The 25,311-nt window shown below is 45.9% G+C and overlaps 1 protein-coding gene across 5 annotated transcripts in view; it reads left to right on the forward strand.

The window, feature by feature from the left end:
- The window catches only part of raf1a (Raf-1 proto-oncogene, serine/threonine kinase a), a 34,366-nt gene extending 9,670 nt beyond the window's left edge, over nucleotides 1-24,696 (forward strand). For 3 of the 5 annotated variants that reach the window (XM_070444362.1, XM_070444364.1, XM_070444363.1), the window contains 12 exons: nucleotides 2,007-2,099; nucleotides 3,244-3,397; nucleotides 4,113-4,155; nucleotides 4,268-4,413; nucleotides 4,532-4,649; nucleotides 4,858-4,942; nucleotides 5,101-5,277; nucleotides 5,487-5,533; nucleotides 6,287-6,405; nucleotides 6,619-6,750; nucleotides 23,648-23,782; nucleotides 23,947-24,696. In XM_070444362.1, coding sequence (XP_070300463.1) covers nucleotides 2,007-2,099; nucleotides 3,244-3,397; nucleotides 4,113-4,155; nucleotides 4,268-4,413; nucleotides 4,532-4,649; nucleotides 4,858-4,942; nucleotides 5,101-5,277; nucleotides 5,487-5,533; nucleotides 6,287-6,405; nucleotides 6,619-6,750; nucleotides 23,648-23,782; nucleotides 23,947-24,087 — 1,390 coding nt within the window. In that variant the 3' untranslated portion in view covers nucleotides 24,088-24,696. Of the gene's footprint in view, nucleotides 1-2,006; nucleotides 2,100-3,243; nucleotides 3,398-3,836; nucleotides 3,957-4,112; nucleotides 4,156-4,267; nucleotides 4,414-4,531; nucleotides 4,650-4,857; nucleotides 4,943-5,100; nucleotides 5,278-5,486; nucleotides 5,534-6,286; nucleotides 6,406-6,618; nucleotides 6,751-23,647; nucleotides 23,783-23,946 lie in introns of all 5 variants that reach the window. The other 2 variants (XM_070444365.1, XM_023990668.2) reach the window with 2 other exon arrangements.
- The last annotated feature ends 615 nt before the right edge of the window (nucleotides 24,697-25,311 follow it).

Here is a 25,311-nt window from a genome sequence, read left to right on the forward strand (position 1 = left end):
CAATCGGTGAATAAATGATGTTATGAACATTCTAGCATAGGGGATAAATTAATGTACTGCTCTCACAGTCTGCATTGTTGATAGATATTCAGAACAAATAGATACAAATGACATGTTCTACAAAGGGAACCTCCAATTGCTGAGAACAGTGTGGTCAGGATAAAGTAACCTCTGTTGATATGGTTTCTGTAGTAGAGTAGTTCATAGGGACCCAGTTTTGCATGCAGGTTTTAGAATTCCATATTTCAACAGTAAGCATTTGTAGATGGCTATCACTGGCAATGAATGGACACATGGCTCACTTTATCTGGCAACCTTCCATGGTGCTTCCTTTATCCTGAAGTATTTCAAACAGATCTACAGTTGAAGTCGGAAGTTTACATGCACTTAGGTTGGAGTCATTAAAACTCGTTTTTCAACCACTCCACACATTTCTCGTTAACAAACTATAGTTTTGGCAAATCTACTTTGTGCATGACACAAGTAATTTTCCCAACAATTGTTTAAAGGCAGATTATTTCACTTATAATTCACTGTATCACAATTCCAGTGGGTCTGAAGTTTACATACACTAAGTTGACTGCCTTTAAACAGCTTGAAAATTCCAGAAAATTATGTCATGGCTTTAGCAGCTTCTGATAGGCTAATTGACATAATTTGAGTCAATTGGAGGTGTACCTGTGGATGTATTTCAAGGGCTACCTTCAAACTCAGTGCCTCTTTGCTTGACATCATGGGAAAATCAAAAGAAATCAGCCAAGACCTCAGAAAATAAATTGTAGACCTCAACAAGTCTGGTTCATCTTTGGGAGCAATTTCCAAACGCCTGAAGGTACCACGTTCGTCTGTACAAACAATAGTATGCAAGTATAAACAACATGGGACCATGCAGCCGTCATAACGCTCAGGAAGGAGATGCGTTCTGTCTCCCACAGATGAACGTACTTTGGTGCGAAAAGTACAAATCCATCCCAGAACAACAGCAAAGGACCTTGTGAAGATGCTGGATGAAACGGATACAAAGGTATCTATATCCACAGTAAAACGTATCCTATATTGACATAACCTGAAAGGCCGCTCAGCAAGGAAGAAATCACTGGTCCAAAACCGCCATAAAAAAGCCAGACTACGGTTTGGAACTGCACATTGGGACAAAGATTGTACTTTTTGGAGAAATGTCCTCTGGTCTGATGAAACAAAAATAGAACTGTTTGGCCATAATGACCATTGTTATGTTTGGAGGTTAAAGGGGGATGCTTGCAAGCTGAAGAACACCATCCCAACTGTGATGCACGGGGGAGACAGCATCATGTTGTGAGGGTGCTTTGCTGCAGGAGGACTGGTGCACTTCACAAAATAGATGGCATCACGAGGCAGATAAATTATGTGGATATATTGAAGCAACATCTCAAGACATCAGTCAGGAAGTTAAAGCTTGGTCTCAAATGGGTCCTCCAAATGGACAATGACCCAAGCATACTTACAAAGTTGTGGCAAAATGGCTTAAGGACAACAAAGTTAAGGTATTGGAGTGGCCATCACAAAGTCCTGACCTCAATCCTATAGAAAATATGTGGGCAGAACTGAAAAAGCATGTGCGAGCAAGGAGGCCTACAAACCTGACTCAGTTACACCAGCTCTCTCAGGAGGAATGGGCCAAAATTCAGCCAACTTATTGTGGGAAGCTTGTGGAAGGCTACCCGACACGTTTGACCCAAGTTAAACAATTTAAAGGCAATGCTACCAAATACAAATTGAGTGTATGTAAACTTCTGACCCACTGGGAATGTGATGAAAGAAATAAAAGCTGAAATAAATCTGACATTTCACATTCTTAAAATAAGGTGGTGATCCTAACTGACCTAAGACAGGAAATATTTACTCTGATTAAATGTCAGGAATTGTGAAAAACTGAGTTTAAATGTATTTGGCTCAGGTGTATGTAAACTTCCGACTTCAACTGTATCTCTCTGTCTCGTTCTCTCTCTCTCTCTCTCTCTCTCTAGGTTGTTCCCTACACCAGGTGAAAGTGGGGGTCCATCTCTTCCTCCTCTTACATCTCGACGAATGAGAGAATCACTATCCCGATTCCCTAGCAGGTACGGCCAACCCTCCGGCTCCTGACCTATCACCTCTGATCCCTGAGTGATATTGGCCCCATGGACCACTTTCACCATAACACTGTGAGCGAGGTTAACTCCAGGCAGCAATACAGCATCAGCAATTAGACAACTACAGAAGTTCAGTAAAAGTCTTCCTATTGATTTACTATTTAACATCGACTAAGGGTTTCGTGTGGTAGTAATTTATTTAACTACAGTACGGTAAGTTGAGGTAAGTACTTTGGCTCTTGGATTTAATGGTGGTCAAATGCTAAAGGTTCTTTCGTTGTTATGCTTGACTGGCCCCTCAGCTCGATGCAGCTGTAAGCTGTAAAGCACCTTAACTTGGGCCTCAAACTGAATTACAGACTGTTTTTGATTACGTCTCCAGCTTTATGAAGCTTTCCCTGTCCAGGGGGCTGATGTAACCAGAGGCGTGAAAAGAGCCTGTGGTTTCAGAAGCATTTAAAAACCGTTTAAAAGCACTCCGATCGCCAAAGTAGCTCACACACAGTATCAAGTTGTTCTTTGCAGAACAATGTAAAATGCTCTTTCGAAACAAATTTCTGTTTTGGCCAAAAGGGGGATTATTTCTCAGAGTGCTTTACACGATAAGAAGTGTGGTGTAATACAGTACAAGAGACTGTCCAGCAGAAGTATACCAGGGCGTGCCTGGCAAAAATGACGCAACATGGCAGAAATGAAACTGACAAGCTGCCATCCACCACAACCCTGTGAGACTAATTTGAAGAAGTTTCAGAATGGTCTTATGTGTGAAGTTTTCCCTCACAAGAACTGATGGTGTATGGAGAATGTGTAAGCATTCGCAGAGCACCTCAATGGCATCTGTCCGAGAACTATCTAAGACTTACAGAAACAACAATAGTAATAATTCAATCATAATAATAATACTATTTGATCTTTGATAATCCCCCAAATTGTCATGGTAAGCGATAGACTGGTGTCCTGTCCAGGGGGCCCTGTGATAGACTAGCTTCCTGTCCAGGGGGTGTACTTAACTACATCAAGCTGCCTCACAATACTGAAACAGGAGATGCTCATATGAGCCGTACCGGCTCACACAAGCCAAGGCGGTATCCCAACTCCTAAGCCTGATGTTCCCCCTGTGTTCACCCCCTAGCTCTCTGCACCGCTACTCAACCCCTCACGCCTTCAACTACACGGCCCCCTACCCACCCACAGGGGGCACTCTGTCCCAGAGGCAGCGCTCCACCTCCACGCCCAACGTCCACATGGTCAGCACCACCCTGCCTGTCGACAGCAGCATGATTGAGGTAACAACATACCACGGGGGGCCCCCAGGGGACTCCTGGATGTCCAGGCAACCATTCTGAAAATAACCTCCCTGCCTGATCTGGCCCTTCTTACACGCCAGGAATCCCTACCATCCTCCTCTGCCTCACTTCTGTCTACCGTCCTCCCCCTTATGTTTTCTATTAAGTAATCCATCTTGCATGTTTACATTCCATGATTTTCTTGATTGTGTTCCATGTCACTTTCTATATTCTGCACTTACTGTATTCTTTTCTAATTCGTTTTTTATGTCTCCATACCCGGGTGTATTTGGCAAAATTACAACTCGAATGCTGTATCTTATATGCCCACAAACACCCAGGTAGCACTCTTTCTCTCCTCCCTTACCTTCCTTCACTCTGTCTCCCTTTCCTTCCCTGTCCTCACCGTCCCACTGTGTCGTGCCCTGATTGGGAGTAGCTAGATTGCCTGAATGCCTACCCTAGCTCCTGGTGCAGGCGCTTCTGGCTGAAGAGGAGAGTAGGTATTGTTCGCTTCTCCAACTCTTTTCTTGAGGCGACTTCAGAGAGCCCAGCCAAGGTTAGGAGGCAGAGTGTCTGAGTGTTGTGTGATAAACAACATGGCATATGCTTTTACAGTGTCTGTATCTAACTGAATTATCAAGCTGTTGAATGATTAGTGTCCATTTGATGTTTGTAAAAATGTGACAGAATATTTTCTCTTTTGTTTTCGTAGGAGGCAATGCGTAATCATGAAGCAATGCGTAATCATGACTCAGGTAAACATTTTGAACGTTTCTGCTGTGCTAAAGGAGACATGTATAACATCCCACAACAATACTTTGTCATAACCTGGTGTGCTCAATACCGTTGGCCATCTTCCCTCTCTAGACGGGAGTTCCCCCAGCCAGAGTCCCACAAACTGGTCACAGTCTAAAACCCCAGTGCCAGACAGACGAGAAAGGGCTCCGTCGTTCAACACTCAAGAGAAACACAAAATTGTAAGCTCGACAGCGCTTGTAGTTTGTACAGTGCCTGTGAGTTAATAGCATCTTAACAGTACTTTTAATTCCTAGGAATAACTGCATACGTGTATTGTATGTAATACCTACTGAATAGAGAGAATGTGGACTTATATTGGCTATCCTCTTCCAGCGTCCGAGGGACAAGCGAGACTCTAGTTACTACTGGGAGATCGAGGCCAGTGAAGTGATGCTGCACTCCCGTATTGGCTCAGGCTCCTTCGGAACGGTATACAAAGGGAAATGGCACGGTGAGCATGCTTCTGGATAAACACAATTCTTGTAACGCTTGGTCTGTTGTAGGCTGTTTTTTCTAACCACCCCACGAGTGTAACACTCGTGCTGAGTCTAGTCGACTCGGCGATTCGCTTCACCTCTCTGTTGTGTAGTTTGTTGAGAGAAGACGGCCGCACAGCAGCTAAGGAAGTTTCTTTACCACGTGTTGCTTGTCTGTTGTAGGTGACGTAGCAGTGAAGATCCTAAAGGTGATTGACCCCACACCGGAACAGTTCCAGGCCTTTAGAAACGAGGTGGCTGTGCTAAGGTAAGAGAGGGTGAGAGTAGTGAAGAGGACTATAGTAATGCCCATATTGCATTCAGGGTATTCACTTCAGAGAGAGCAATAAGTTGACCCTATAATGTGTTTATTATTGGTAGATTATCTTCATGCAGCATTATCTCTCTCTCTCTCTTTCACCACAGGAAAACACGACACGTCAACATCCTATTGTTCATGGGCTACATGACGAAGGACAACCTGGCCATCGTGACCCAGTGGTGTGAAGGCAGCAGCCTCTATAAACACCTCCACGTCCAGGAGACCAACTTCCAGATGTTCCAACTCATAGACATCGCCAGGCAGACAGCTCAGGGCATGGAGTGAGTCTATACAGCAGGGACAAGCTTAGGTGTAGAATGGTATTATTGCTAGCTGTATAGGGATGCTAGTTTTACAAGGATGCTAACTTAAGATCGACGCTATAGAAGGGTGATAGCTTTAGAAGGATGCTAGATCTTTTCCCCTTTTATTTTTTTTAACATGCAAGCGAATGTCCTAAAATACAATTTTCACTGTATTTCTCTTTCAGCTATTTGCACGCCAAAAACATCATCCACCGGGACATGAAATCAAACAGTATCCTTTTCTCAGTGGTGTAAAGTACTTATGTAAAAATACTTGAAAGTACTACTTATTAAGTCGTTTTTTGGGGTATCTGTACTTTACTTTAATATTTATATTTTCTTTACATTCCTAAAGAAAATTCTGTACTTTTTACTCCATACATTTTCCCTGACAACCAAAAGTACTTGTTACATTTTGAATTCTTAGCAGGACAGAAAAGTAATCTAATTCACACACTTATCAAGAGAACATCCCTGGTGATCCCTACTGCCTCTAATTTGGCGGACTCACTAAACACATGCTTCATTTGTAAATTATGTCTGAGTGTTGGACCATGCCCCTGGCTAGCCGTAAATAAATAAAAATAGATTAAATAACGCAGTCTGGTTTGCTTTATATAAGGAATTTGAAATGATTTATACTTTTGATACTTAAGTATGTTTTAGCAATTACATTTACTTTTGATACTTAAGTATATTTAAAACTAATTACCTCTAGACATTTACTCAAATAGTATTTTACTGGGTGACTTTCACTTTTACTTGAGTCATTTTCTATTAAATTAAGGTACTCTTCTATTGGATACTTTTTACACCACGGCCTTTTCTTCATACTCTTTCATGCTCAGTCACTCTTGTGACAAAACTGAATAAAAAAACATTGTCGGCTTGACATTAGACAAACGATGTATGAGCTCAGATATTTAGGTTTTTCCACAGACTCCGCTGTCTCTGCCACAGCTCTGCCTCCTTGACAGCAGTACAGATATCTTCCTACACGAGGGCCTGACGGTGAAGATTGGCGACTTTGGCCTGGCCACAGTCAAAGCCAGGTGGAGTGGTTCTCACCAGGTGGAGCAACCTTCAGGGTCCATACTGTGGATGGTCAGTAACAGGACATAGACAAGTTAATTGTGCGTTTCTTCTGTGTTTGACTTAACTGTTGAAAATGACACACAATGAAACAGAAGTTACCACCCATCAGACTCCTATGAGAAGTTGATTCATTATGTTTTTCAGATTTACTCATTTATGGTTCCCGGAATTGTAAATTAAATCAATTTAGTCATGTTTGTTTGTTCCATCCTCTGTTCTCAGGCTCCAGAGGTTATACGGATGCAGGACAATATGCCCTATAGTTTCCAGTCTGACGTATACTCTTACGGTGTTGTCCTCTATGAGCTGATGACAGGAGAGCTGCCATACTCACAGATAGCCAACAGAGACCAGGTAAATGCAGCCTGCCACATAACCATATCTAAAACCATGGTACTTTGACCTCCCCTGCCGTGTTTGAGTTTAACATATCAAATATAACTTGGATTGTAGGACACAGTTTAAGCCACGTGGTCTGTATTTCCCTGGCCTGGGTTCCAGTGTGTGGGTGTCAGAGGGGTAGATGGGCTCTGTGTCACTGGCTGGCTGGCTGACTGTCTGAGTGGGGGTTTGTTTGTTGTATGGAGTTGATGGAGAGAGAGAGACAGCGAGAGAGTGCTCGCACGTGCACTGATTTMAACCTCTCTGGGGTAGGTGGCAGTATTTTGGAAGAAAAGCGTACCCAAAGTAAACTGCCTGTTAATCAGACCCAGAAGCTAGGATATGCATATGATTGGTAGATTTGGATAGAAAACACTCTAAAGTTTCTAAAACTGTTAGAATAATGTCTGTGAGTATAAAATAACTGATTTGGCAGGCGAAACCCCGAGGACAAACCATCCAGGGGAAAACAAAATTAAGGTCATAGGATTTTCCAATGGAATTCTATGGGATACCCTTATTATTAGGAACCTGGTTGCAGTTCCTATGGCTTCCACCAGATGTCAACAGTCTTTAGAAATTGTTCTATGTTTTTCTTTTGAGAAATGAAGAAGTAGTCATATTCTTTGTAAGTGTCACTCCAGGTGGACTCTACTGTTTTGGTGCGCGTGAACAGGAGCGCGCTCCACGTTGTTTTTATCCGGTATTAGAAACAGTTTATTCCGTCTTAAATTTGATCGATTATTTACGTTTTAGGGTACCTGAGGTTGGATTAGGAACATTGTTTGAAATGTTTGGACCAAGTGTACAGGTAACTTATTAGATACTTTTTTAGACATGTTGGGCGAGTTGAAACCGGTGTATTTCTGAATCAAGCGCGCCAAATAAATTGACATTTTTTGGGACATAAAGAAGGATATTATCGAACAAAAGGACCATTTGTGATGTTTCTGGGACATTTTGGAGTGCCAACAGAAGATCTTCAAAGGTAAGGCATTAATTATATCGCTATTTCTGACTTTTGTGTCGCACCTACCTGGTTGAAAAATTATTTTCATGTGTTTGTATGCGGGGCGCTGTCCTCAGATAATCGTATGGTGTCCTTTCGCCGTAAAGGATAACCTAATACTTTACTGAGAAACTGTAGCTGCAGGATCACAGTACACTTTAAAAAACAACAAACACTAAGTCTCGGAAATTCGCCCAGGAAACAAATGCACACAGTAAACAATTCAAGCTTCTCCAAAGGACCACAGAAAACACCTCCCTCTGGTGCCAGGAGGAACCGTGACTGTACCCCCCCCCCCCTCTAGGAGCGGCTCCGTGATGACCACCACGTAGTTATTTGAAGTCTCTAACAAGTCCCAGATCCAGGATGTCTCGGGCAGGCAGCCACGCTCACTCCTCGGGACCAGTCCACCAGGTACTGCAGGGTCCCTCGGCCCTGACGAGCTTCCAGACGCCGGACCGTGTAGGCTGGGTGGCCATCCACAAGTCAAGGGGGCAGAGGAGCAGGTGTGGGGGGAGATAATGGACTGGTCCTTACCAGCTTGAAATGGGAGACATGAAAGGATGGACAGACCCTCATAGACCTGGGAAGCTGGAGACGATAGGTGACCGGTTTGATGCGACTCAGGATCTTGAATGGTCCTATGGAGAGAGCTTCCCCGAGTCCACATTTAAGGGAAGATCACGGGTGGATAGCCACACCCGTTGACCCGGTCCGAGGAGCCTTTAAGGTTCCGTGTTGCCTGATGTTGGTGTCGGGCAGAGGAGCGGAACAAGGAGGATTGGCAGTGTGTTATGAGCGTACTCCCCCCAGACGAGGAACTTGTTCCAGTTGCTGCCCTAAGTGGAGACGAAGCAGCGCAGGAACTTCTCCAGCTCCTGGTTGGCCCGCTCAGTTTGCCCATTCGTCTGAGGGTGGAACCCCGAGGAGAGACTCACCGATGCTCCCAACAGAGAGCAGAAAGCCTTCCTATAGCATGTGACGAACTGGGGCCCACAATCTGAGACAATGTCCTGGGGAAGTCTGTGTAGTCGAAAGACATCAGCGAGATCAACGGTCTCCTTCGCTAAAAGCAATTTGGGTAAGGCGATGAAATGGGCTGCCTTGGAGAACCGATCGATGACCACCAAGATAGTGATAAGCCCTTGAGATGGAGGTAACCAAGTGATAAAGTCTACAGACAGATGAGGGCCGGGTGTGGATGGGCAGAGGTTGGAGCAACCTGACCGGTCGCTGACTTGAAGACTTGCTTTGGGCACAGATGGAACAGGTTCTCACGTCTTCCATCATGTTGGGCCACCAGAATTTCCGCCTCAGGAACTCCAGTGTCCGATTAACCCCTGGATGCCCAGTTAATTTAGGAGTGCCCCCATTGTAGTACTTGGGACCAGGCTGACGTAAAGTCTGTTAGTGGGTCCCCGACTGGGGTCAGGTTCTCAGGTCTGGGCTTGTCAGACCGTGGTCTCAATACTCCATATCACAGGGACCACAATGCTGAGCTGGGGATGGATGAGCTCGGGGTCCTTCTCCTCGTTAGAGACATCCTGTTGGCGGAACAGGATGTCTGCCTTCTGATTCTTGGATCCCGGGCGATAGGCTAGTGTGAAATCGAACCTGTTAAAAAACAGAGCCCACCTAGCCTGGCGAGCATTCAACCTTCTTGAATGAAGACCAAGTTCTTATGGTCCGTCCAGATTACGAAAGGATGAGGTGCCCGCTCCAACCAGTGTCTCCACCCCTCAAGACCCCACTTAACTGCCAAGAGCTCCCGGTTGCCTACATCTTAGTTGCGTTCCGCTGGCGAGAAACGCTTGGAGAGAAAGGCGCATGGGGGCAGTTCCATCTACTCCTCGTTCCGCTATGAAAGGACCGCCCCTGCTCCGGTATCCGAGGCATCCACCTCCACCACAAAGGGACGAGTCAGAGTAGGATGAATGACGATGGGTCCTTTGAGCTCCATGAATACCCTGTCAGCCTCAGGGGTCCAGCAAACATGGGTCTGGGACTTGTGGGTTAGGACTGAGAGGCGCTGCCACCACACCAAAGTTGCGTATAAAACGCCTGTAAAAATTGGCAAACCTGAGGAACCGCTGGACCGGCTTGAGTGAGGTGGGACGGGACCAGTCGGCGACCGTCTCAATCTTTTCGGGGTCCATTTGGATGCCTGCTGCAGAGATAATGTGACCCAGGAAGGAAACCTGGAATATGTGGAACTCACACTTCTCTATCTTGACATATTTTTGACTCTGCAGGAGGCATCTCAGGACTTGACGGTTGTGCAGTATGTGTTCCGGAAGGGTCTTGACGACATCTTGATCTTCTCCGAGGTAAACAAAGACGAACCGATTCAGCATATCCCTCATTGACCAATGCTTGAAAGACTGCCCGTGAGTTCGATAATCCGAAGGGCGTTAAAGGCAGTCTTCCGCTCATCTCCCTCCCTGATTCTCACCAGATTGTAAGCGTTGCAGAGGTCCAGTTTGGAGAAGAATTGTCCTCCACATTGGAGTTGGTCCAAGGTGCCCATCAGAGATAGGGGCTAACGATTCATGATTGTGATCTGGTTCAGCCCTCTAATCAATGCAGGGATCCAGGTCTCCATATTTCTTACCCATGAAGAAGAAGCCTTCACCAGCAGGAGATGTAGAGGGGTGAATGAAACCTGCCTCCAGCAACTCCCGGATGTAATTGTCCAGACGACCCCGGGAGGTGTGGCGCTGGGTAGGAGTCCATCGAGGGCTTGAATCTGCAGAGGGATGGGACATTTCACGCAGGGGATCTGTAACTCTCTGGCGAAGTCTTGCTCAATTAAATGATCCGTGACCCCGGAGTCCACAAACGCTTGAATCTGATGTTGACGGTTGTTCCAGTGGAGGGTTGAGGGTAGTAACAGACGGTGACTCGGTAGCCGAGAGGTAACTGCACAGCTCGTCAGGGTCTCCCCTTGTTCTGGTGAGCCCTGGCGTTTCCTGTCAGCTCTGGGTAGGTAGCACGGAGATGGCCGAGACCACCTCCGTGGAGGCAGCAGGCTTCGTGCATGTGCCTGTCACACTCCTGTTGGCTCAGACGATTGTGACCCAGCTACATTGGATCCTCCATGCTGGGCTCGGGGTCCTCAGGAAACCAGGAATGCTGGAGTGGTGTCAAAAGGGCGCTGTCTCACCCGTTCCCAGATGCCGTTGTCAATCCCGATTGCCAGCGTTATTAGGGACTCAAGGTCTTCGCCCAGTTCCCGAGTGGCCAGTTCATATTTGATGGAGTTAGACAGACCCTGGTGGGAAACGGTAACCAGAGCCTCCGTATTCCACCCACTCTCGGCAGCGAGAGTGCGTAATGGTGAAGTCAGCCACTGGTCTGGCCCCTTGGTGGAGGTTGAACAGTCGGCTGGTCACTTCTCGTCCGCTGACTGGGTGGCTGCTGTCCGCTGACTGGGTGGCTGCTGTTCCCACACCGCCGTTGCCCACGCGAGGGCCTTGCCCGAGAGTAGAGAGATGATGTAGGTGATCATGGCTCAATCAGTGTGGAACAAGGAGGACTGTAGCTCGAACACCAGAGAACACTGAGTGAGGAACCCTTTGCATCCTCCCAGGTGGTCGTCATACCGCTCGGGGGCTGGGGTCTTGGGTGAAGGTGAAGGTTCCCTGGAGGAACCACGGCAACGTCTGTAGCACTGGGCTATGAGACATGGGTATTGGCTACTCCTGGGTTGGGGGCGTGCCGTGGTTGGAGGGACTCGGCAAGTGCCTGAAGGGTCCCGGAGATTTGGGGGAGCTGTTCTTGCTGCTGTCCTAACGGTGCTCACATTCTGGATCTGGGTGATCTCTGCTTGGTCCATGTTGTGGCAGAAGCCTGCTGTGATGTAGCAAGGTTGGACCCAGGTGCAGAGAAGAGAGATGAGGAATCAGTGGTTAAGGATACACGTAATACTTTACTGAGAAGCGGTAGCCACAGGATCACAGTACACTTGAAAAAACGTCTCAAACTCACTCAGGAAACAAATGCACATGGTAAACAATTCAAGCTTCTGCAAAGGACCACAGAAAACACACCTCTTTTAACAGGGACACAATCATGACATCAGACACACCAGAGTCCAATAAAAGTCTCTAGGGCGGTCTCTGCCGGACCCTGGTGCCAGGAGGAACCATGACAGCAGCTGTAATACAAAAATACATCTTTACAATTGAAAAACAAGATGACCCCCGAAAGCCACATGGAGATGGGGAAATTAGATGCACATTCAGTCTTTATATTACTGTAGCATAGGCTATGCTTCAGAAAATGTAGGTCTACATGCATTGTGAACTGTGCTCCATACTGAGATGGGCTGTCTGTCTTCACCCTGAGCGTTGATTCATCATGCAGAGGCTGTAGAGAAGCCAGATTTAGACATCACATATAATTTAACGGGTTCTTGGTCACCTCCCTTCTCCTCCTATTGCTCAGTTTGGCCGGGCAGCCTGCTCTAGGAAGAGTCTTGGTGGTTCCAAACTTCTTTCATTTAAGAATGATGGAGGCCACTGTTCTTGGGGACCTTCAATGCTGCAGAAATGTTTTGGTACCCTTCCCCAGATCTGTGCCTTGACACAATCCTTTCTCAATGCTCTATGGACAATTCCTTCGACTTCATGGCTTGGTTTTTGCTGTGACGTGCACTGTCAACTGTTGGACCTTATCTAGACAGGTGTGTGCATTTCCAAATCATTCACTTGAATTTACCACAGATTATCACGTTTCAGGTAAGACCCAGATGCAGACAGTGTCGAAGTAACAAAAGTGTATTACTAGTACAGGGGCAGGCAAAACGACAGGTCAAGGGCAGGCAGATGGCAGTAATCCAGAAAGGGTGCAAAAGGTCCAGAACGGCAGGCAGTCTCAGGGTCAGAGCAGACAGGGGTCAGTAATCCAGTGTGGTGTGGCAAGGTACAGAACAGCAGGCAGGCTCAGGGGCAGGCAGAAATTGTCAAAACCGGGAAAAACTAGAAAACAGAACTAGAACAAACCGGAGCAAGGGCAAAATTGCTGGTAAGATTCACAAAACGAACTGGCAACAGAGAAAACAGAGGACACAGGTATAAATAGACTGGGGATAATGGGGAAGATTGTGTGACACCTGGAGGGGGGTGGAGACGAGCACAAAGACAGGTGAAACAAATCAGGGTGTGACACAGGTGGACTCTAGAAACATCTCAAGGATGATCAATGGAAACAGGATGCACCTGAGCTCCATAGGAAAGGGTCTGAATTCCAATGTAAATAAGGTATTTAAAAAAAAAATATAATAATAATCTTTATAAATTAGCAAACATTTCTAAAAACGTATTTTCGCTTTGTCATTATGGGGTATTGTGTGTAGATTGAGGATTTTTTATTTATTTAATACATTTTAGAATAATGCTGTAACGTAATTTTTGGGGGGAAAAGTCAAGGGTCTGAATACTTTCCCGAAGGCACTGTACACAATCCATGTCTCAATTGTCTCAAGTTCTAAAAATCCTTCTTTATCCTGTCTCCTTAACCTACTTTGATTGAAGCGGAGTTAACAATTAACATCAATAAGGGATCATAGCTTTCACCTGGCCGGTCTATGTCATGGAAAGAGCAGGTGTTCCTAATGTTTTCTACACTCCTTGTAAAATAAATAAAATAACAACAATAGAGTGACAACAGTGGATAATAAGATCAAAATAGGATTAATAATGGGAACAATAATAGGCTAAACATGAAAAATAACAAGCTATTATTATTGCTACTAAAATGAATGCTACCACCAATGTTATTTAGACTAATAGCACAACTATCCCTCCGTTACCATTACCACTACGAGGTATCATTACTACTACCAATATTTCTACCTACTAACACTACTACTGCTATTAGTGTTACTGCTTATTGATACAGATTTAGTTACTCAGTGTCCTAAAGGCTACCTGCCGTAGCCTTTAGGACACTGAGTCCTAAATACATATTTGGCTGCAAGAGGAGCCGTTGCTCCTTCACCCATGAGTATTTAACATTTTTCCTCTGGGCTTAATAATAATATATTTGAGAATAAATGGAGTAATTTCTTCAAAGAATGACTCTTGCTGGATGATATTTTTTGCAATGGAGGAGGAAGTGCATCAGTCTCTACTTCCCTTTTGTGCAGCGACCACGTACTCTCTTCTCTCTCTTTCTCAATTCAATTTAAGGGGCTTTATTGGCATGGGAAACATATGTTTACATTGCCAAAGCAAGTGAAATAGATAAAACAAAAGTAAAATAAAAAATGTACCGTTAACATTACACTCACAAAAGTCCCAAAAGAATAAAGATATTTCAAATGTCATAATGTCTATATACAGTAGTCTATATGTACAGTACAGTCTATATAAACATAAATATAGGTGTCACGTGTGCTCCCTCTCCGTCCTCTAGGTCACCAGGCTGCTTGTTATGGCGCATCAGTGCGTCATTAGACTCCCCTGGATTCCATCACTTCCCCGATTACCTTCCCTTTATGTCACTCCCTTTGGTTCCTTCCCCAGGCGTTATTGTTTCATGTCTGTGCGTTGTCCGTGTTTCTTATTATGTTTTCATGTATTTATTAAATGATTCACTCGCTGAACTTGCTTCCTGACTCCCAGCGCACACGTTACAGAATAACGTCTCACCAAAGGGAAGCATCGGGGAGTTTTTTTTGTTTTCGTGTTGGAGGTGATGTCGGGTCCGGGTGTCAGAACCGGAGCTACCGGGAGGACTTTGTCGGATTCCCATGCCTCGGCGGGTTCGAAGGATTCCCCTGCCTAAGCTGGCTCGACGGGTTTCCATACCTCAGCGGGATCGACAGACTCCCATGCCTCGGCGGGATCGACTGGCTCCCATGCCTCGGCGTGATCGACAGGCTCCCATGCCTCGGCGGGCTCGACTGGCTCCCATGCCTCGGCGGGCTCGACTGGCTCCCATGCCTCGGCGGGATCGACTGGCTCCCTGCCTTCGGCGGGATCGACAGGCTCCCATGCCTCGGCGGATCGACAGGCTCCCATGCCTCGGCGGGATCGACGGCCTCCCATGCCTCGGCGGGATCGACAGGCTCCCATGCCTCGGCGGGATCGACAGGCTCCCATGCCTCGGCGGGATCGACTGGCTCCCATGCCTCGGCGGGATCGACTGGTCCCATGCCTCGGCGGGCATCGACTGGCTCCCATGTCTCAGTTGGGTGAACATGTTCCTGTGCCTCGACCGAGGTAACCGGGGAGGTCTCAGCCGGCTCATCAGGCCCTACGCCTCAGCCGGACTGACAGGTTTCCCGCGCCTCAGCAGAGTGTCCGCTCCTGATCCCCGGGATTGTCATTTTTGGTCGGCGTCTTGCGGTCGGCGTCTATGCTCCCTCTCCGGCCTCTAGTCACCAGGCTGCTTCGTTATGGTGCACACCTGTCACCATCGTTATGCGCCTCAGCGTGTCATTAGACTCACTTGACTCCATCTCTTCCCTGATTACCTTCCCTATATACCAGTGGGGAGAACAAGTATTTGATACACTGCCATTTTGCACGCTTCACTTACAAAGCATGTAAGGTCTGTCATTTTTATCATAGGTACACTTCAACTGGAGAGACGGAATCTAAAACAAAAATCCAGAAAATCACATTGTATGATTTTTAAGTAATTAATTTGCATTTTATTGCATGACATAAGTATTTGATCACTACCACCAGTAAGAATTCCGGCTCTCACAGACCTGTTAGTTTTTCTTTTAAGAAGCCCTCCTGTTTCCCACTCATTACCTGTATTAACTGCACCTGTTTGAACTCGTTACTCTGTATAAAAGACACCTGTCCCACACACTCAATCAAACAGACTCCAAACCTCTCCACAATGGCCAAGACCAGAGAGCTGTGTAAGGACATCAGGGATAAATTGTAGACCTGTACAAGGCTGGGATGGGCTACAGGACAATAGCCAAGCAGCTTGGTGAGAAGGCAACAACTGTTGGCACAATTATTAGAAAATGGAAGAAGTTCAAGATGACGGTCAATCACCCTCGGTCTGGGGCTCCATGCAGATCTCACCCGTGGGGCATCAATGATCAATGAGGAATGTGAGGGATCAGCCCAGAACTACACCGCAGGACTGTCAATGACCTGAAGAGAGCTGCGGACCACAGTCTCAAAAGAAACCCATTAGTAACACACTACGCCGTCATGGATTAAAATCCGGCAGCGCACGCAAGGTCCCCCTGCTCAAGCCAGCGCATGTCCAGGCCCGTCTGAAAGTTGCCAATGACATCTGGATGATCCAGAGGAGGAGATGGGAGAAGGTCATGTGGTCTGATGAGACAAAAATAGAGCTTTTTGCTCTAAACTCCACTCGCCGTGTTTGGAGAATAGAAGGATGAGTACAACCCCAAGAACACCATCCCAACGTGAAGCATGGAGGTGGAAACATCATTCTTTGGGGATGCTTTTCTGCAAAGGGGACAGGACGACTGCACCGTATTGAAGGGAGGATGGATGGGGCCATGTATCGCGAGATCTTGACCAACAATCCTCCCTCCTCAGTAAGAGCATTGAAGATGGTCGTGGCTGGGTCTTCCAGCTGACAACGACCCGAAACACACAGCCAGGGCAACTAAGGAGTGGCTCCGTAAGAAGCATCTCAAGGTCCCTGGAGTGGCCTAGCCAGTCTCCAGACCTGAACCCAATAGAAAATCTTTGGAGGGAGCCGAAAGTCCGTATTGCCCAGCGACAGCCCCGAAACCTGAAGGATCTGGAGAAAGGTCTGTATGGAGGAGTGGGCCAAAATCCCTGCTGCAGTGTGTGCAAAACCTGGTCAAGAACTACAGGAAACGTATTATCTCTGTAATTGCAAACTAAGGTTTCTGTACCAAATATTCAGTTCTGCTTTTCTGATGTATCAAATACTTATGTCATGCAATAAAATGCAAATTAATTAKTTAAAAATCATACAATGTGATTTTCTGGATTTTTCTTTTAGATTCCTTCTCTCACAGTTGAAGTGTACCTATGATAAAAATTACAGACCTCTACATGCTTTGTAAGTAGGAAAACCTGCAAAATTGTCAGTGTATCAAATACTTGTTCTCCCCACTGTATGTCACTCCCTTTAGTTCCTTCCCCAGGCGTAATTGTTTCTGTTTCAGTTTCATGTCTGTGTGTTGTTCGTGTTTCTTGTTTTGTACTATGTTTTCTTTTATTTATTAAATGATTCACTCCCTGAACTTGCTTCCTGACTCCCAGCGCACACTAGGTTGTATTCACAATGGTGTTTGTTCTTCACTGGTTGCCATTTTCTTGTGGCAACAGGTCACAAATCTTGCTGCTGTGATGGCACACTGTGGTATTTCACCCAATAGATATTGGAGTTTATCAAAATTGGTTTTGTTTTCGAATTCTTTGTGGATCTGTGTAATCTGAGGGAAATATGTCACTAATATGGTCATACATTTGGCAGGAGGTTAGGAAGTGCAGCTCAGTTTCCACCACATTTTGTGGACAGTGTGCACATAGCCTGTCTTCTCTTGAGAGCCAGGTCTGCCTTCGGCTGCCTTTCTCAATAGCAAGGCTATACTCACTGAGTCTGTACATAGTCAAAGCTTTCCTTAAGTTTGGGTCAGTCACAGTGGTCAGCTATTATGCCACTGTACTCTCTGTTTAGGGCCAAATAGCATTCTAGTTTGCTGTTTTTTTGTAAATCCTTTCCAATGTGTCAAGTAATTATATTTTTGTTTTCTCATGATTTGGTTGGGTCTAATTGTGTTGCTGTCCTGGTGCTCTGTGTGGTCTGTTTGTGTTTGTGAACAGAGCCCCAGTACCAGCTTGCTTAGGGGACTCTTCTCCAGGTTCATCTCTCTGTAGGTGATGGCTTTGTTATGGAAGGTTTGGAAATCGCTTCCTTTTAGGTGGTTGTAGAATTTAATGGCTCTTTTCTGGATTTTGATAATTCGTGGGTATCGGCCTAATTCTGCTCTGCATGAATTATTTGGTGTTTCATATTGTACACGGAGGATATCTTTGCAGAATTCTGCGTGCAGAGTCTCAATTTGGTGTTTGTCCCATTTTGTGAATTCTTGGTTGGTGAGCGGACCCCAGACCTCACAACCATAAAGGGCAAAGGGTTCTATAACTGAAAGTATCTTTTGCCAGATCCTAATTGGTATGTTGAATTTTATGTTCCTTTTGATGGCATAAAGGCCCTTCTTGCCTTGTCTCTCAGATCGTTCACATCTTTGTGGAATTTACCTGCGCTGATGTTTAGGCAGAGGTATGTATTGTTTTTTGTGTGCTCTGGGGCAATGGTGTCTAGATGGAATTTGTATTTGTGGTCCTGGCAACTGAACCTTTTTTGGAACACCATTATATTTGTCTTACTGAGATTTACTGTCAGGGCCCAGGTCACGAGATGAGCTATAGGTGTACCTACAATAGGAGTCCCCTCGAAGCCTACCATTGACTTTGTACATACCCAGCGTCCGACAGAGCTGCAGGAGTTGTGACCCGTCTTTGTTGGTTATGTTGTCATAGTTGTGTCATAGGAGGCATACAGGGGAGAGAATGCTGTCATCTCCAGGTAGGTGTTTGTCCCCCCATGTGCTGAGTGTGTTGGGTTCTTGTCCAGTTCTGGCATTTAGGTCGCGACATGTCCCTGAGCCTGGAAATTGTTGATCTCCCCTTATATGATGAAGAAACTGTCATAGTTAAAGTATGGGGATTCTATTAGGGAGATATAGGTAGCACACATGAGGACATTTTTCTCTGTTGAGAGAATTTCCTTATTCATTTCTAGCCAGATGTAAAATGTTCCTGTTTTGACTAATTTAATAGAGTGGGTTAGGTCTGCTCTATACCAAATTAACAAACCTTCTTATTTTCTTTCCTGTTTCACACCTGGTAGTTTGGTGGATGGGACTACCAGCTCTCTGTAGCCTAGAGGGAAACCTGTGGGTCCGTCTCCTTTATACCATGTTTCTTGTAGGATGACAATGTCTGTATTTCCATTTTTTTTTTATGAAGTCTGTGTTTCTGCTCTTTAGGCAAAAGGCAGATGACCTCAGACCTTGTATATTCCAGGATGAGATAGTAAAAGCTTTGTGTTCCATAGTGTCTTGTGTTGTTTTTGTGTGGTTTAAGCCCGGACCATCACAGTAGGTGGGAGCAGAGCAGAGCATGTTGAGCATCTTACGTTTCAGAGTTGTGGCTGAACGATGACATAAATAACATACAGCTGGCAGGTTTTAAGCTTTTTTGGCAGGATAGAACAGCAGCCTCTGGTAAGAAAAAGGGTGATGGTCTATGTATATTTGTAAACAACAGCTGGTGCACGAAATCTAAGGTCTCAAGTTTTTGCTTGCCTGAGGTAGAGTATCTCATGATAAACTGTAGATGACACTATTTACCAAGAGGGTTTTCATCTGTATTTTTCATAGCTGTCTATATACCACCACAAACCAATGCTGGCACTAAGACCCCACTCAATGAGCTGTACATGGCCATAAGCAAACAGGAAAACGCTCATCCAGAGGAGGCGCTCCTAGTGGCCGGGGACTTTAATGCAGGGAAACTCAAATCCGTTTTACCTCATTTCTACCAGCATGTTAAATGTGCAACCAGAGGGAAAAAACTCTAAACCACCTTTACTCCACACACAGAGACACGTACAAAGCACTCCCTCACCCTCCATTTGGCAAATCTGACCATAATTATATCCTCCTGATTTCTGCTTATAAGCAAAAACTGAAGCAGGAAGTAGTCCAATGAAGCAGATGCTAAGCTACAGGACTGTTTTACTAGCACGGACTGGAATATGTTCCGGGATTCTTCCGATGGCATTGAGGAGTACAGCACATCAGTCACTTGCTTCATCAATAAGTGCATCGATGACGTCGTCCCCACAGTGACCGTACGTCATACCCCAACCAGAAGCCATGGATTACAGCCAACATCCGCACTGAGCTAAGGGGTAGATCTGACACTTTCAAGGAGCGGGACTATAACCCGGAAGCTTCTAAGAAATCCCGCTATGCCCTAAGATGACTAAGATTGAATAGTACTACACCGGCTCCGACACTCGTCGGATGTGGCAGGGCTTGTAAACCATTACAGACTACAAAGGGAAGCACAACCGCAAGCTGCCCAGTGACACGAGCCTACCAGACGAGCTGAATTACTTCTATGCTCGCTTCCACGCAAGTAACACTGACGCGGGCATTAGAGCATCAGCTGTTCCGGACAACTGCGTGATCACGCTCTCTGTAGCCGATGTAAGATCTTTAAACAGGTCACCATTCACAAGGCCGCAGGGCCAGATGGATTACCAGGACGTGTACTCCAAGCATGCGCTGACCAACTGGCAAGTGTCTTCACTGACATTTTCAACCTGTCCCTGACTGAGTCTGTAATACCAACATGTTTCAAGCAAACCACCATAGTCCCTGTGCCCAAGAACACTAAGGTAACTGGCCTAAATGACTACCAACCCATAGAAATCATGTCTGTAGCCATGTAGTGCTTTGAAAGGCTGGATATGGCTCACATCAACACCATTATCCCAGAAACCCTAGACCCACTCCAATTTTCATACCGCATCAACAGATCCACAGATGATCCAATTTCTATTGCACTCAACACTGCCCTTTCCCACCTGGAATAAAGGAACACCTATGTGAGAATGCTATTCATTGACTTCAGCTCTGCGTTCAACACCATAGTGCCCTCAAAGCTCATCACTAAGCTAAGGACCCTGGGACTAAACACCCACCCCCCCCAGGTGGTAAGGGTAGGTAACAACACATTCGCCACGCTGATCCTCAACACGGGGGGGCTCAGGGGTGCATGCTCAGTCCCTTCCTGTACTCCCTGTTCACTCATGACTACATAACCAGGCACGACTCCAACACCATCAAGTTTGCCGATGACACAACAGTGGTAGGCCTGATCACCAACAACGATGAGACAGCCTATAGGGAGGAAGTTAGAGACCTGGCCGCGTTGTGCCAGGACAACAACCTCTCCCTCAATGTGATCAAGACAAAGGAGATGATTGTGGACTACAGGAAAAGGAGGACCAAGCACGCCTCCATTCTCATCGACGGGGCTGCAGTGGAGCAGGTTGAGAGTTTCAAGTTCCTTGGTGTCCACATCACAAACAAACTGTCATGGTTCAAACACAAAGACAGTTGTGAAGAGGGCACAACAAAGCCTATTTCCCCTCAGGAGACTAAAAAGATTTGGCATGGGTCCTCAGATCCTCATTAGTTTCTACAGCTGCGCCATCGAGAGCATCCTGACTGGTTGCATCACTGCCTGGTTTGGCAACTGCTCGGCCTCCGACCGCAAGGCACTACACATGGTAGTGCGTACGGCCCAGTACATCACTGGAGCCAAGCTTCCTGCCATCCAGGACCTCTATACCAGGCGGTGTCAGAGAAAGGCCCTAAAAATTATCAAAGACTCCAGCCACCCTAGTCATAGACTATTCTCTCTGCTACCACACGGCAAGCGGTACCGGAGCGCCAAGTCTAGGTCCAACAGGCTTCTTAATAGCCTCTACCCTCAAGCCATAAGACTCCTGAACATCTAATCAAATGGCTACCCAGACCCCTCTTTTAAGCAGCTACTACTCTCTGTTTTATCTATGCATAGTCACTTTACCTCTACCTACATGTACATATTACCTCAAATAACCAGTGCCCTTGCTCATTGACTCTGTACTGGTACTTCCTGTATATAGCCTCGCAATTGTTATTTTAATGCTGCTGTTTAATTATTTGTAACTTTTATTTTACATTTTTTACTTCTCAATTTTTTAAATTAACACTTTTTTTTTCTTAATTTCATAACGCATTGTTGGTTATGGGCTTGTAAGTAAGCATTTCACTGAAAGGTCTAAACCTGTTGTATTCGGCGCATGTGACAAATACAATTTGATCTGATACATACCTCTTAGGTCGCAGGATGGGGCTTCTGCGGGTGTAATAGTGGGGGTTGGATCTGTTGCTCTGCTCATGGCCTGGGCATCTATCTTGCTGTCAGGTCCTAGCCACAGGGTCGGGGGGCATGCGGTGGGCAGAAGGGGTATAGGTCCTCCAGGTCTGGGAAGGTGTCTCGCTGGTCAGGGCGGGGTGTCCGGTGCTCTGTTGCTCCTGTGTGATGTGCTGGGGCTACGTTTAAAGGTGACGTCCTTCAGGGTCCTGGCAAAAGTTGGGATTGCTGCCTTTTAGAGGTTGACCTGTTCGTAAAGGCTGTTCAAATCCAGGGTGGAGTGGTGGGCCAGGTATACATTTATCACGTTTCAGGTATGACCCAGATGCAGACAGTGTCGAAGAAACAAACGTTTATTTCTAATACAGGGGCAGGCAAACGACAGGTCAAAGACAGGCAGAGGTCAGTAATCCAGAGAGGGTGCAAAGGGTCCAGAACGGCAGGAAGTCTTAGGCAGGCAGGGGTCAATAATCCAGTGAGGTGGGGCAAGGTATAGAACGGCAGGCAGGCTCAGGGTCAGAGCAGGCAGCAGGTCAAAACCGGGAAGGACTAGGAAACAAGAGCAAGAAACAGACAGGAGCAGGGGAACAAACGCTGGTAGGTTTCACAAACAAAACGAACTGGCAACATACAAACGGAGAACACAGGTATAAATACACAGGGGAAGATGGGCGACACCTGGAGGGGGTTGGAGACAAGCACAAAGACAGATGAAACAGATCAGAGTGTGACAGTACACCCCCTCTAGGGGTGCCACCTGGCGTCCTACCTGGGTGCATGAGGATGCCCTGCACCATTACTGTCCCGGACTTGTACACGTTGAGAGGTTGTTTCAATTTCCTCAATGTCTAGTATTCTGAGTTTCCATCCTGGGCCAATATCCTCTCTCCTGACATAGGGGTAGTGTGCTCTTATAGCACTGTGCCAGGGGATGGTCTGTGTAAAAAAATAAGTTGCTTAAGTTCCCCTCTTTGCAGCAATCAGCAAATAGTGTCTCTGGATTGTCCTTGAGGAGCTTTTTTTTGTACTTATTCCTTGCAGTGTTATTTTTTATATCCAAGGGGTACTGTATTGTAATGACTTCTGGACAGGGATAAGCCACTGGGGCTTCAAAGGCCTCTGCATTTGGTTGGGGTGGGGGGGCTGTGAAACTCTCCTGCCATTGTTGGGCTCAAGAGTTTTCACACATCTGACTTCACACTTCAGTGCTAATTGAAGGTGCCGCCAGGTCTGTTCTGTCCTAGCAGCTTGGTAGCTTAGTATGCTTATTTACTTAGCTTTATAATACAAAATTACCTAGAGATTATTATCTTTTACTTTTTGGCTTCAGAAGTAGCTTCAGACTGAATATTACTCACTCAGTTCTGTGTTGGATGGTATTTCCAGGTTCCGCTGTACTTTCTTGTGCAGGTTTCGGTTTGTTAGAAGTTTTTTCTTGATAGTCCTTGGTGGTAGTAGTAGTCCATTCAGGTAATTTTGTCCAATCAAGGTTTTAGGTATGGAATTTTTTATTTGGATTGATGGTTTTAATGTTGAGGTTGGTATTCTGTATAAGTCCTTGCAAAAAAAGTTCACGTTTATCTACATTTATCCAACTCTAATTCTCTCTATCGCTCTCTCGCTCTCTCTCTCTCGCTATCTCTCTATCTCTATATATAGTCAAGGTGTCAGGATTGGCTCACATTATCTGATGACTCACCTGTCCTCAGTGTAGTAATGTCACAACCAGTGGTTCAAACTGGCAGACAGACTTGTATGGAGCTGCTTCAATATCACCTGGTCACCACATTCTTGTCACAGCAGGTATTACAATATTAGTGACTCACTGTGACTTCCACAGAAAGCAATAACACTGTGACCATTCATCTGTCTCCCCTGTCAGATCATCTTCATGGTGGGTCGGGGGTACCTGTCTCCAGACCTCAGTAAGCTTTATAAGAGCTGCCCCAAAGCCATGAAGAGGCTGGTGGCTGACTGCATCAAGAAAATCAAAGACGAGAGGCCTCTGTTTCCCCAGGTACACCGGAGTCTTGCTAATTGCTTTTCTTTTTACATTATCTCTCCATCTTTATTTAGGACATTTCTAAAATGGCTGAAGTGGGTTGATGGCACTGTACCAAATGCCTCCACGTTTGCTAGGAGTGCTTCTAATCTTCCTCGCTTTCTCTCCCTCTCTTCCAGATCCTGTCATCCATTGAGCTGCTCCAGCACTCCCTGCCTAAGATCAACCGTAGTGCCTCAGAACCCTCCCTGCACAGAGCCTCCCACACCGAGGACATCAACATCTTCACATCGACCTATAGCAGGCTGCCTGTGTTCTAGAATTACAGCACCCAACCTGCCCCTCCTACATGCTCCTATTCCAAAACATACACACGTGTGCATGAGCGTGCACACACACGCAGACACACACACGCCGACACACACACGCTCACACACAGACGGAATATCACCGGCAAAGAGGAAGAGGACTGACTGGTAGGAAAGGTGACAGTGAATGGGATCAATATGGGATTTCAGTCACTGACTGAGTTGTGCCAGTGAAGGTTTTGGTGTAGAGAGCAGAGGAAAACGACCCATTGGTTTGGAGAAGATGATTGGCAGTGAAGGAAATGAATGCCCATTTATAGGTTTAATCAGAGGCCTACTTTTCCCCGTGGCTAATATGGGTGCAACGGACAGAGTGGCAATGCAGTTAGTGAAATATGTGAACGAAAGCACACCTACCTGGGGACAGTGAGGCAGCACCCTCTGTGGGTCGGGAATGCATCCGGTTTTCAGGGGAAATGGAAAAGAGCGCCTGTGACACGACTTCCGCTTCCACTTTGTTTGCCGGGCAAGGTGGTCAAATGGTTAGAGCGTTGGGCCAGTAACCAAAAGGTTGCCAGATTGAATCCCAGAGTTGAAAAGGTGAAAAATCTGTGTGCGCCATTGATGATAAATGTAATGTACTGCGTCTTGGACGTTAACAAGGCGACACTCCATCTTGACTCCTCCACATTTTGTGGATTGGTTCAACAGTGCAGAAGAGAACCTCCCCCAGACAGTTTTTTTTTTCTCTCGTCAGGACCAGAAAGAGAAATGTTGCTCAGGTGTTTCTTTTACGCCTGCTATGTTAGGTTAGTGAGGTAGAGACATTGAAGGAACTGCAGGCGAGAGAGCAGTAAAAAGCTCTCTTATCTCTGTGCTGTGAAGCACACCTTTCAGTCTGACTGACAGGGACTCACTGCCTTGGTTTATTATGAAGAATAGTTTCTCTTAAGCTGACCTCCCTGAAGAGGAGATGAAGCCTCGACACAGACCCTGCACAACCTCACCTAGGATGATTCTTATATAAAAAATAAAAAAAAGTGTGATGCAATCTGTTGGTTTCTTAGGATTATTTGATTGTGCATCGTCTTAAATCGGATAGAGATATTAAATGATTATCAGTGTCTTCATCTTCATGCTTTTATTCTTTTTTTTTATTCTGGAAAAGTATATTCTGTCAGTCTGTCACGCATGAGTGATTGAGGAAGACATTTTTTTGTGTGTGCACATTTTAAC

This window comes from Salvelinus sp. IW2-2015, linkage group LG7, assembly GCF_002910315.2.
Source record: "Salvelinus sp. IW2-2015 linkage group LG7, ASM291031v2, whole genome shotgun sequence".
NCBI lineage: Eukaryota > Metazoa > Chordata > Actinopteri > Salmoniformes > Salmonidae > Salvelinus > Salvelinus sp. IW2-2015.